This window comes from Carcharodon carcharias, chromosome 5 (assembly GCF_017639515.1).
Source record: "Carcharodon carcharias isolate sCarCar2 chromosome 5, sCarCar2.pri, whole genome shotgun sequence".
NCBI lineage: Eukaryota > Metazoa > Chordata > Chondrichthyes > Lamniformes > Lamnidae > Carcharodon > Carcharodon carcharias.
The window spans coordinates 152,650,028-152,662,700 of NC_054471.1; the positions used below are offsets into that span (position 1 = coordinate 152,650,028).

A 12,673-nucleotide genomic window follows, 5' to 3' on the forward strand; every position below is an offset into this window, starting at 1 on the left:
ACAAATCTGGAAAGTAAACAGGAGATAGCTGCTCTCTCCTCTCAGTTCACTCCTAGTGCTAATGCTTGGTACTGAACACTGTAGGTAAAGGAAGCATTGACGCTGGGGAGTTGATGAAAGGAAAGAGGGGTGACTACTTAGATGTCAGACTTTGGTAGGAGCAGAAGGGATAAATGAAAATATAGGGAGCTAAAATGGATGATAGTGAATGGGAGAGAAAAGGCGGGTCAATATGGGAGCGTTGCTTTGGAAGAAATCATAGAGCAATTTTCCATATGAAGGGTAGTGGAAATGAAGTTGCAAAAAAGCTGTGAATGCTGCGTTTAATTAACACTTTCAAATATGAGATTGATAGATTTGTGTTAATTAAAGGTATCAAAAGGCAGAAAAGTGGAGCTGATGTACCAAACATCCATGATCTTAGTGAATGGAAGAACAGGTTTGAAGGGATGAATAGTTTACTCCTGTTCTTATATGAAGAGGGATGAAAGTGAGACTGGGAGCTGGGAATGGGAGCTCCGGAAGGGTGCCAGATTAGCTGCGTTGGAAAGGGAGGAAAGTGTCAGATTTAATGAGTGACACGAGCGTGAGTATGAACTAGGAGGATCGGAAAAGAAGGGACTGTCCCTGTGATCTGGACGTGGAGGAAGTAAAGATCTTTGTGAGCTGAAATGGTTGTGTTGAATATGGCATAATTGCACTGAAGGTAATTTTTGATTAATTGACCTGTTTGATCTGGTAAATGTCCAGTAAACTCTTTGTTTTTCCTTCATTAAACATAAAGGACAGATTTTTCTTCTCCTGCCAGTCACTGGAATTGTGATGGGCTGGGGCACAAGATTTGGCAGAATAGAAAATGTCAGTTTTCCACCGGCAGGAAATTAGTTTGGGATTTTGTTCCCCTGGCTTTGGTGGGTTAAGGGCAAGTCAAATTTCCCATTGGCGGGAACCATACTTGCCTTCGCTTACATCGCGTGAATGCTTGTTAAAAGGCCAACTCGCTGGAATTTTGTGCACCCTCCAAATTAGGTGACCTGCCAGTGGGTAATTAGAATGGCTTGTTTCACAATAAGTGGTGTGCACTTGGTGAGTTTCAGTTCAATTACTTTGAGATATGGAGATACTATTTTCGCCAACCTTTAAGAGTATTGTTGCAAGATTTCGGGTGATTGTATCAACATGGAAGTGTTCAGAGGGAGAAGAGGAATATCCACATGGAGAATGATGGATTCAAGGGTAACGGGGGAGCTTGGATAGTGATGGCTGGGGCGGTGGGGAGGGGGGGTGGGATGGGGTGCAGGGTGGGAATTATGAGGTGGTAAGGATGGGAGGGACTTGATAGGGGGAGGTTGGAAGCTGGCCCCCCAGACAAAGGTCAGCAGCACCATTTTCAAGCTCACCTTGCAGTTTGAAAAACAAGCTACAATAAAATCAGTCGGGGAGGGGTCTCAACATGTGGAAGAAGTTCACAGCAAGCCTTGCCCGATTGAAGGGGCACCCTATGCTGTCTTGCTCAAATAATGAAGAGCATTGCTCAGCTGAGTGTTGGACTTGAGGATCTAATGCACAATGAATGAGCTTGGCTCCTTTACTAATGGTGTGTGTCCAGGCGACAGTCCACTATGTTGGTGCTGCAGTGCATATTGTCTTAATTGGCATCTGATCTTTACAGAGGCATGTCAGAATGGATATACGGTCCAAGAATCAATGGCCACATCTGCACAAAGGCAACATATGTCCTACAATCATTCATGTTTCCAGTGCACCATTCAAGGCAACATGCTTGCAATCAGGACATAAATGCAAACACTGGGTATCCATAGTTCTAAAGGTCACTGGAGGACAACCAACACAAGGCTGACTGTGGCTCCCAGGACTTATGTCTTTTGACTCGTATTAAGACCCTTGTTGTGAAAATGCAGTCATACCTGAGGGGAAAGCTCAACCACGTCTCATCCTCCAGGATGATATCAGCCTGCCAGGGATGGCCTTGGTATGCCTGGCACAGACTAGGGAAATGTCGAGGGCTAGAGACTGCATTCCTGCCTTGCATATGGAGGGAGATCATTCCACAAGAATTATCATTGATTGCTTAGTTATATCCATTGACAGATACGAGGAGGAGTGGAGAATGCAGGCTGCAGGCAACACTGCCTATTTGATAGCTTTGATTAGAATGAGGAGAAGGGCCTATTGTCAATTGGCACAGCTCAGAGAAGACCGTTGCTCTGAGGAGCAAGAGCCAGCAGGACCCCAGGAAGACCCAAATGCCAACGAGGAGGAGCCAAATCCACAAAGACGTTTGGCCTGACCAAGGATCTACAGAAGATGCAGCTCACAAATCGAGATGAGTGAAAGATAGTGCCACAGATGCGTACGTTTGTCTAGGGATATGGTAGTTCATATTTGCCACATTCTCCATGAGGAACTCATGCCACATGGACTTGGAGAGCGTGCAATGCTGGTTGCTCCGAAGGTTATAACCGCACTGAACTTTTTTTTGCCTGCGACTCCTTCCAGGGCTCCACAAGTGACCTTTGCGGAATCTCACAATCGGCGACACCCAAATGCGTAATGGAGGTGAGAGGTGCCCCTTTCAATAAAGCCCACCATTACGTACAGTTCTGCATGAATGAAGCAAGCCAGGCTGCCAGAGCTGTGGTATTTATTGCGATCTCCGGCTTTCTGCAAATGCAGGGCACCATCGACTACACACATTACCTTGAAAGCTCCCTGGCAGCAGCCTGAGAGATTCATTGGCAGAAAAGGATATCACTCTCTGAATGCCTAGCTAGTTTGTGATCACAAGAAAGCAGATCATGCATGTTTGTGCTAGGCACCCAGGGAGCTCACATGATTCATACATTTTGAGTCACTCCCAGATGCCAGAGATATTTGAGGAGCTCAGTGCTTGGAGGGCTGGCCCCTCCAATAAGATCCCATAAAGACATGGCTAATGCCATCCATTTGTTGTCCACAGAGTGCATCTGTGGAGAGATACAATGCTGCACATTCAGCCTATTGCCCTCTTGGAGATGTGTTTTAGAAGTTTGGACCGAGCAGGCGGGCTCTCCAATACTCATTACAGAGGGTGTCCTGCATCACTGTTGTTTGCAGATTCCTGCACAATGTTGTGCTGCAAAAGGGGGATGTTTTGTTACAGAGACATGGAAGAGCTAGATGTCTCCTTGGTCAAGGAGGATGTTCAAGGGGACGAACCTGACGAGGGTGAGGATTCAGATAAGCCACGTGATGATGCCATTGTACCAGCATTCCAAAAGAATAAGGTGAAGACAAGTTGTTATGAGAGGAGTTCTCTTCATGCTTTGATGTAGGGGATGCAACAAAGCCTTCATTGTCACCTTCAACATGCCATAAAATGTCAACAATCTCACAATGATCACTGAGGAAGCATAAGTCACCTTCATCCCCATTGATGGGTTCATCCTTGTAATGCACAGTAGCCCAGAGACCATGTGGTCGCTGTGGAATTTGCTTAGCACTCCACCAGCACATCGTCAAGCAACTGCACATGTTGCTACCATGGTTGAAAGAACTGCACTAAGTCAGTGGCCATGGCATCCTTCAAGAGGCTGAAATACTGTATTGCACATTTAGATGCAATCATGCATGCATTACAGCAGCTTAACAAGGTGGCTCTAAGAGGAAACACATTTGTCCATGGTTAGTGCTGGACCGCCTCAAGAGGAATCTACACCTAGACAGCACCACCTTTCCAAACGCCAGCGAGCTCACGTAATTAATGTCGAGGCCACGTCTTAATACTGAGCCCCAAGATACCATTGCACATGAGGACACAGTGATCTTGTTACTCAACAGCATGCACCCAAAGCTAGATTACCATTGTCTTCACAGAGAGTGGTTAAGCAGGACCATCGTGTGATTATTGATAAAAGTACACAATTTGCAGAAGCAGGCCAAGTTTCCATCCTGCATTGCCTTGGCATTTGGGAGAGAAGTGGCTCAGAAAATTTTGACACAGCAGCCAATGATAACTTACTGCCTTCCTCGATGCTGCTGAGGACTCATTAGGAAATGTGCTGGAGCATCAGTCCTCAACATTGTCCATCCCACACAAAAAGGCAAATCCTTTCTAGCTACCTTAAGTCAATGTCGTGCAATGAATTCCATGTTGGTTTGCGTTCTGTGACTTTATAGAGGGATTCCATAAAATATCACTAAGCAGCCATTCAGGAGCAAACTATGATCCTCATAGCTTATTGGACAGGTTCATCAGGATGAGTACACACCTCTGACAGCACACACTAATTCCCCTTTAGCAGACATTTCAAATGTCACTAAGTGGAACCAGCTTCCATTGCTCACCGTCACGCATAGGGGGAGTGGGGACCAAGAAAGGAATAGCGTTCAGCCTTAAATATGGAGATGAAATTACGCTGCATGGAGGCATGAATGGCTGTGGTGCTCGACGATGAAGACTACTTTATTCAAAACCTCCCAAGACAGTGTGATCACGTGGGGGGACTTCCTGCTCCCATTCCAAGGAAGGCAGCCTGGAAGAGAATCCCCTTGGAGGCCTCGCTGAACCGTGGAGGCAATGATTTTGTATGTTTGTTCAGCATGCTGACGTAGACATTCTGTGCGGGTGCCATTTAAATATGGTGTCAGGACCTTTTCACCCCATGAGGTAATGGCAGAGCAGATGAATCACTGCCTGCCCCACCACAAGTTTCGATGTGATCCTCGTTGATGCATAACTAACGAGTGGAAAATCGGATGTGAAAATCCGCCCAGTGGGAATCACGGAGCCTTTCCCATCCACCGCACTTGGGGAAGGATTTTCTGGTCGTCGGGCGCTCGCGACAGGCAGCATGAAAGGCGGGCAGTGCTGTGGGGACGGGAGGAGTGCGAGTGCTAAAGTCTGCACGTGCGCGGAGGAGTGCGCACGTGGGGGGAGCGCGCACTGAAAGCTCCCTGAAGGCACAGAGCTGCCTCGGAGCTGAAGAATTGTAGAAACAAAAATAAAGATTTTAAAAATGAGAGAAACGTGTCCCCACATATGACTCATGAACAGGGACATAAACACATTTTTAGACATTTTAAATTGCTGTTGGAAACATAATCGCACCCCCCCCCCCCCCCCGGTGGATGAGGTTTCATAAAAAAATCCAAGGCCACCTTTGATTGTCATGAGGTTGGATGGGCAGTGAAAAATAGCTTTCAAATAATTGATTAAGGGTCTTAATAGGGCTCGTATTTGTTGGGCGTGCTGCCGACACTCATGCGTGCCCACCGATCAAAATATTGCGAGTGTGCGATAACATTGGGATGCTTGCACGCTATTGTACGCCTGATTGGGTTGGGTGTGTGCAGGACGTAAAATCCTGCCCATGGTGTGCAGAATGGAAAATTCCACCCTATGAGTCTGCTATTTGCAAGCTATATAGCTGCTTAAAATGAACTAGACTGCTTAATGTTAAATGCCAATATTTTGTGTGGGACCATATATGCCCTAGACCCTTAGAAATGCACCAGAAATTTTGTGCTTCGGTATTTGCATTTACCCTTTCATATTTTTATGTTCTTTTTCCTCCTGTACAAACAAGGTAATGTTTATGTACCACAATTTAACTTGCAAAGTCTGTATAATTAGCCCTGACATGTGTCAACATGTAATCTGAAACTGCTGGCTTTTTTGTGGCCTATATTTTTTTAACCTATTAGTCAACTTCTATTTTGCTAGGTTGCCATATATCCAACAATATTAAGCTGGAGCAGGAAGGGGGTGTCATTTTTAAAGACTTGACCTTACAAAGCTATGGATAAATTCATACTTAAATTGGCTTTTAAAGAGAAAGCAATGTTTGTATCTTAGAAAAATGTATTCAGCTGAATATTCAGTTGCTTATTTTAAGGGGGAGACATTTGTGTCATGGTAGAAATTATTTTTAAGTGTGGCTCAAATCTCTTCTACAAGTTTCTACATTTGAGCAGCAGAACCAATGATTACTAGAGCAAATATGTTTCCTTATGGTAAAATGAGTCACCTGAACTTGCAGGATGTATATGATTCTAAAGGTTGGCTTGAGTTTTCAGTAGGCAAACACGTTTTATACTTGTGGTAATTGTTTCATTAACATTAACGAAGGAAGGAAAGTGTACCTCATGATGCCTGAAATTTAGTGACAGATATAACTTAGTTAAACTGGTCCTACTGTGTACCTGTATACCTAGCTACAAGCACCATTTTCAATGAATAAACTGTAAAAGCTGAGAACCCTTTGGAGACATTCTTAAAGACTGAAATATTGCGCACAGAGTCCTCACTTAGTTGTCTTCCTGAAAATCGCCACATTGAATGAAACCCCTTTAAGTGAAGCATGGTTTCTCATAAGAATTGATGTTAAAGCCAGAGTTAGGCTCCTGAGGACAATTTTTACCTAGCTGAAATAACTTGCAAAATAAAATAAATCACTGAAAAAGTATGTAAATTTAAACAGGTACTGTACAGTACAGAGCAGTACACCTGTACAGCAAAGAATTATTTTAAAAACAGGGGTCCGCAGCAGTACAAAGTTTACAGTACAGTATCTTAGAATCTTTCAAAAAACAAAGTCCACAGAGTTCTTCAACTAGTACAAGGTCCAGTTTAAAAAAAAGTTTAAGTTTAGATTGGTGCAGGGAGGTACCTGAAAATGCAGCAAAAAAATGATCTTGAATATACAGTAAGGACAAAATGGCACCAACACAATCACAAGCCAGAATCATTGAGCCTGGTGACTCGATGACATCATCATGTCGGGGACTTGATGATATCATCACGCTGGGCACATGATGATATGATGCTGCTCGCAACAATTAAAACAGAACGCTGCACTTTAAATGGAACACAGACATAAAATATGAGGCCCTTTAAATGTCCCCTTTTAAAGTGGTTTTGTTTTAAAACGGGGACTCCCCTGTAGTATTGTTGATGTCCTTGGCTTGCATGGCTCACTCTTGAACTTTTTGTTCTGCCAGCATGTAACTTTACTAAATATGTGTGTTAATTAAAAGCTATCGACCATATGCAGCGAGGGTCTGAATGGCTGTAGTTTTGTGTCCATGTGAAGACCTGAAGAGTAGACGCCTTGCAATGCCTGTTGCAGAGAGTTTGAGAGTCCACACAGGGATCGGAATGTTTGTGGTTTCAGCAAGCTGAGTTACAAGCAATCCATGACACACATCTAGACGTCTCCTGTCTCAGCATTAATTTCCATGACAACAGTCTTTGAAGACTATTGCACTGAAATTTGAGGCTGGTGGAGAGAGTGAAAAGCCCCAGTTCTGTCAGGACCTTAGTATAGAACTCAGGTTGTGTTGGAATCTATCCCATTTGTTCATTAAATTCTGTCAGAGAGGAAATGGTTTGAATTTTCACTTGGTTTTCATACTTCCATACACCTCCCCACCCCACTGCATTAAGTGGGCAACTTTGGTGGAGCTCTGCCCTACCCTGGGAATGGCACACATTATAAATCTCAATGGAATTCCAGCCATTCAGGAGCTCGTATAAATTCATTTAATAGGTTAAGCAACTCTGAGCCTTCACCGTGGGAGGGGGTGATTCAAGGTCCCTTATTTGGGATTACCATGGCTGGGGGATATTCATGTTTATGTGAACCTTTAGAAATTTTGGGGCCTATCTCTGAAAGAATGTCAGAAAATTATTCATGTGCATCTTGCTTCTCAGTTTTGAGGTTGTTTCTTTGCTTAATTATGATGAGAAATGTGTTCCATGTAATTTCTAGACCATTTTTCTCTCTTTGCATTTTCTGTTGCAGGGCCAAGCTATATTTGCAAGTGGAAGCCCATTTGACCCGGTTACAATGGAAGATGGACGTGTGTTGTATCCTGGTCAGGGTAACAATGCTTACGTTTTTCCAGGAGTTGCACTTGGGGTCGTAGCATGTGGTGTGAGACATATCCACGATGAAGTTTTTCTTATTGCAGCAGAGGTAATGTGTATGTTCTTGGCTTTCCCATGGCCCAGCTGTTTATAGAGTTTGGCATCAGTGCTGTGGAGATGCCAAAATCCTTAATGACAGAAGGTGGCAGGTTTATTGTATACACGCTATCTCCAGTATTTTTGAACTGAATGAGCTGCATTTTTAAATTGCAATAAATGTAATACTGCAATTGTACCTTAATTTTAAATAACATCGCATTTCTGGTTAAAGTAGTTAAAGCTGCATTTTGAACAGAGGATCAGCAGAGGAGCACTCTATTTTTCCAAGACATTTGCAACCTATTTTTTCTTCTCTCTATTGCACGCCACGTTTTATAGCAACATAATTGATGGGTTTACTGCTGCATCTGGCACTCTGGCTGACCCAGAGCTTTGTTCCAAGAGGAATAAGGATATGTAAGAATATAATTTGAGCATAAAAAAGCATGCAGCTTCTTGTAGCTGCAAGATGAAGTGCAAAATGTAACATCTTATTACTTCTTTTCAGAATGTATTATAATTGATTAATAGTTAGTCCCTGGAAGATTGTCATACTAATGGCAAGAAGCACAGTAACAGTTTCACAAATATGCTTTTCCTTCTATTTTGAGATAACTTATGGTTTCAAATAATATAAAAACTGTATTTATTTCCAAAACATTTATAATCTAGTAATGTGCGATGTTTATCTTTTTAGCTTTCCATGTGGTGTAATATACTTATGAAGTAAAATTACTTCATACTTTAGGGCAAGTAATGTCTTTTTATCAATGCGTGTGTGCAAATACCACATTGTAATATCTGAATTCCTTCACTTCAAAAGCTAGCTTCATCCAAAATAAGCATTGAGCTAATTCTACACAAACAATGCATCATGGCATGGTTCCACAGTAAATTGTTTGAAGTTTCCCCTGGCGTTTGGTTAAATGTAGCATGATATTTAAGGGCCACGGGTTCAATATTTCCAAAGCTGTTGACAACAGGGTGTCAGTATTCCCAGTCCCTCAGATACTGTGGAGCATTTGGAAAGCTTGGTAGAACAGATTTTAGTCCTCACAAAGGAATGTTGCCTGCTTTATTTCTTCTGCTTTATTTATATGCCTGTTAGCACTTCGTCCTTTGAAACTCCCAGGCAGTGAAACTGGGGAATACAATTAGAAAGGGGCTGTCCAGTTTCCACAGTCTAGGTTTAAATATTTTCTGACCCTGGAAAAGTAAGGCGCGGTAGCACTGATGGGAGGCAAAAACATGGACTGGTTGGGAGAAAGGCCGATTCTTTGGAAGTCGATGCATAAGGAGGAAGGCCAAGAATGGACCGGAGCCGCTGGGATAGGAAAGTAATGGTGGAGACTGTCTACCTTTTGTTTTGGATTTTTCCGTTAATTTAAATGGCGGAAGTTAAGATACCACCTCTTATTACAAAGGTATATACATTGAAGTCTTGCACATGATGGCTAGGATTGAATCTATGGCCTGTATTGGGATGCAGGGAATCGTTGCAAGTACTGGGAATAGTTCCAGATCCTATAATTGTAATGTCATGCTCTTTGAAAGACTGGAATGTAACAGGAGATTGTATCCAAAGCAGAGAATGTAATTTGTTAATAAAATTTGAAATAGTAGATAATGGCATTTGCTATTTGAGTGGAATCATGTGAAGCTGACATTGCCATGGCAACTATCAGTGTTTGGAGCACAGGGTCTATATTTATGCTCCAAATAATTAACTTGAACTAACTTCCCCTGTTTTCCTTGCTGACTCCCCCACCAACCACTCCCCCAAAACTTCCCTTTGAGCCATTTCAGGTCTTGCTGAAGCTGTGAGGGTGATTTAAATGCAGCTGCATACTGTGGGTGGGAATTCCCTCAGGATGAGCGATTCCCACAAGATTAAGAATTCTACCCTGGCTATGGAGCCAAGTTCAATCATTTAACCGCCACCAGCAATAGCAGGAATAGAAATATTGTAAGTTTTTTTTAGTCTGTTATAGAATGGATGGTGGGGTATTGGTAATGTCACTGGACTAGTAACCTAGAAGCCCAGGCTATGCTCTGGAGACATGGATTCAAATCCCACCATGGCGGCTGGTGGTATTTAAGTTCAATTAATAGATCTGGACGTAAAAGCTAGTCTCAGTAACGGTGACTATAAAACCATTGTTGATTGTCATTAAAACCCTTCTGGTTCACTAATGTACTTTAGGGAAGGAAATCTGTCATCCTTACACAGTCTGGACTCCAGACCCACAGCAATGTGGCTGACTCTTAACTGCCTTCTGAAATGGTCTAGCAAGTCACTCAGTTCAAGGGCAATTAGGGATGGGCACATTCCATCAAAGAATTTTTTTTTAAAATTGATAAACAACATTGTCAAGTGAGTAAAAAGCCTTTTTGTTTGTATTGTTCTCGAGTGAGTTTTTGCTGGAATAGAAGAACCTGGGGCTGATATTGCAGATTGCAGGGATGGGGGATAAAAGAGAGTGAAAAACGGGTGTAAAGGAAAGGAGAATGCTAGCAGGAATGGTGGGAGAAGGGAAAGGAATGGCCAGTGTGCTCTGGAGTTGGAAAAGGAAGGAGTGGTAGGAGGAATGACCCTGACTCAAGCAGGTGAGATTGGGGTTTGAAAAGGTTGTGTTTCTGAATGGTGGTGAGGATAGAGTTGTGATATGGAGGGGAAGACTACCTGCGGTGGGAGACCATAAGACATGGGAGCAGAAATTAGGCCATTCAGCCCATCAAGTCTGCATCCACCATTCAATCATGGCTGATAAGTTTCTCAACCCCATTCTCCTGCCTTCTCCCTGTAACCTTTGATCCCCTTACCAATCAAGAACCTATCTATCTCGGTCTTAAATACATTCAGTGACCTGGCCTCCACAGCCTTCTGTGGCAATGAATTCCATAGATTCACCACTCTCTGGCTAAAGAAGTTTCTCCTTTTCTCTGTTCTAAAAGGTCTTCCCTTTATTCTGAGGCTGTGCCCTCGGGTCCTAGTCTCTCCTACTAATGGAAATATCTTCCCCACGACCACTCTATCCAGGCCTTTCAGTATCCTGTAAGTTTCAATCAGATCCCCCCTCATTCTTCTAAACTCCATCGAGTATAGACCCAGAGTCCTCAAACGTTCTTCAAATGTTAAGCCTTTCATTCCTGGGATCGTTCTCGTGAACCTCCTCTGAACCCTCTCCAGGGCCAGAACATCCTTCCTAAGTTACGGTGCCAAAATTGCTCACAATATTCTAAATGTGGTCTGACCAGAGTCTTATAAAGCCTCAGCAGCACATCCCTGCTTTTATATTCTAGTCCTCTTGAAATAAATGCCAACATTGCATTTGCCTTCCTAACTACCAACTCAACCTTAAGAGAATCCTGGACTAGGACTCCCAAGTCCCTTTGCACTCCAGATTTCTGAATTCTCTCCCTATTTAGAAAATAGCATATGCCTCTGTTTTTCCCACCAAAGTGCATGATCTCATACTTTCCCACGTTGTATTCCATCTGCCACTTCTTTGCCCATTCTCCTAACCTTCCAAATCCTTCTGCAGCCTCCCCGCCGCTCAATATTACCTGTCCCTTCACCTATCTTTGTATCATCTACAATCTTAGTCAGGATGCCCTCAGTTCCTTCATCCAAATCATTAATGTATAAAGTGAAAAGTTGTGGTCCCAACTCTGACCCCTGCGGAACTTTACTAGTCACCGGCTGCCATCCTGAGAAGGACCCCCTTATCCCCACTCTCTGCCCCCTGGGAGACAGCCAACCTCTATCCATGCTAGTATCTTGCCTCTAACACCATGGGCTCTTATATTACTGAGCAGCCTCCTGTGCGGCACCTTGTCAAAGGCCTTCTGGAAGTCCAAGTAGATAACATCCATTGGCTCTCCTTTGTCTAACCTACTTGTTATCTCCTCAAAGAATTCTAACAGATTTGTCAGGCATGACCTCCCCTTGATGAAACCATGCTGACTTTGCCAGATTTTACCATGCACTCCCAAGTATTCTGAAATCTCATCCTTAATAATGGACTCTAAAATCTTACCAATGACCGAGGTCAGGCTAATCGGCCTGTAATTTCCCGTCTTTTGCCTCACTCCCTTTTTAAACAGGGGGGTTACATTAGCGATTTTCCAGTCCTCTGGGACCCTCCCTGACTCCAGTGATTCCTGAAAGATTGCCACTAACGCTTCCACTATCTCTTCAGCTATCTCCTTCAGAACTCTGGGGTATAATCCATCTTGTCCAGGTGATTTATCCACCTTCAGACCTTTCAGTTTTCCTAGCACCTTCTCCTTTGTAATGGCTTCCATACTCACCTCTGCCCCCCGACTCTCTTGAACTTTGGGGGTGTTACTCGTGTCTTCCACCGTGAAGACTGACGCAAAGTACCTATTCAGTTCCTCCGCCATTTCTTTGTTCCCCACTGCTACTTCTCCAGCACCATTTTCCAGCAGCCCAATGTCCACTTTTGCCTCTCTCTTACCCTTTATATATCTAAAAAAAACTCTTGCAATCTTCTGTTATACTACTGGCTAGTTTACACTCATATTTAATCTTCTCCCTCCTTATTTCTTTTTTAGTTGTCCTCTGTTGGTCTTTGTAGGCTTCCCAATCCCTTGGTTTCTCACTGCTGTTCGCCGCATTGTATGCTTTCTCTTTAGCTTTTATGCTGTCCCTGACTTCCCTTGTCAGCCATGGTTGCCTCG

General features: G+C 43.4%; 1 protein-coding gene across 2 annotated transcripts in view; it reads left to right on the forward strand.

Annotated features, from left to right (window-relative positions):
* Positions 1–12,673, forward strand: part of me1 (malic enzyme 1, NADP(+)-dependent, cytosolic) — a 598,180-nt gene that overhangs the window by 551,449 nt on the left and 34,058 nt on the right. For both annotated transcript variants that reach the window (XM_041187865.1, XM_041187866.1), the window contains exon 12: positions 7,806–7,979. In XM_041187865.1, coding sequence (XP_041043799.1) covers positions 7,806–7,979 — 174 coding nt within the window. The remainder of the gene's footprint in view (positions 1–7,805; positions 7,980–12,673) is intronic.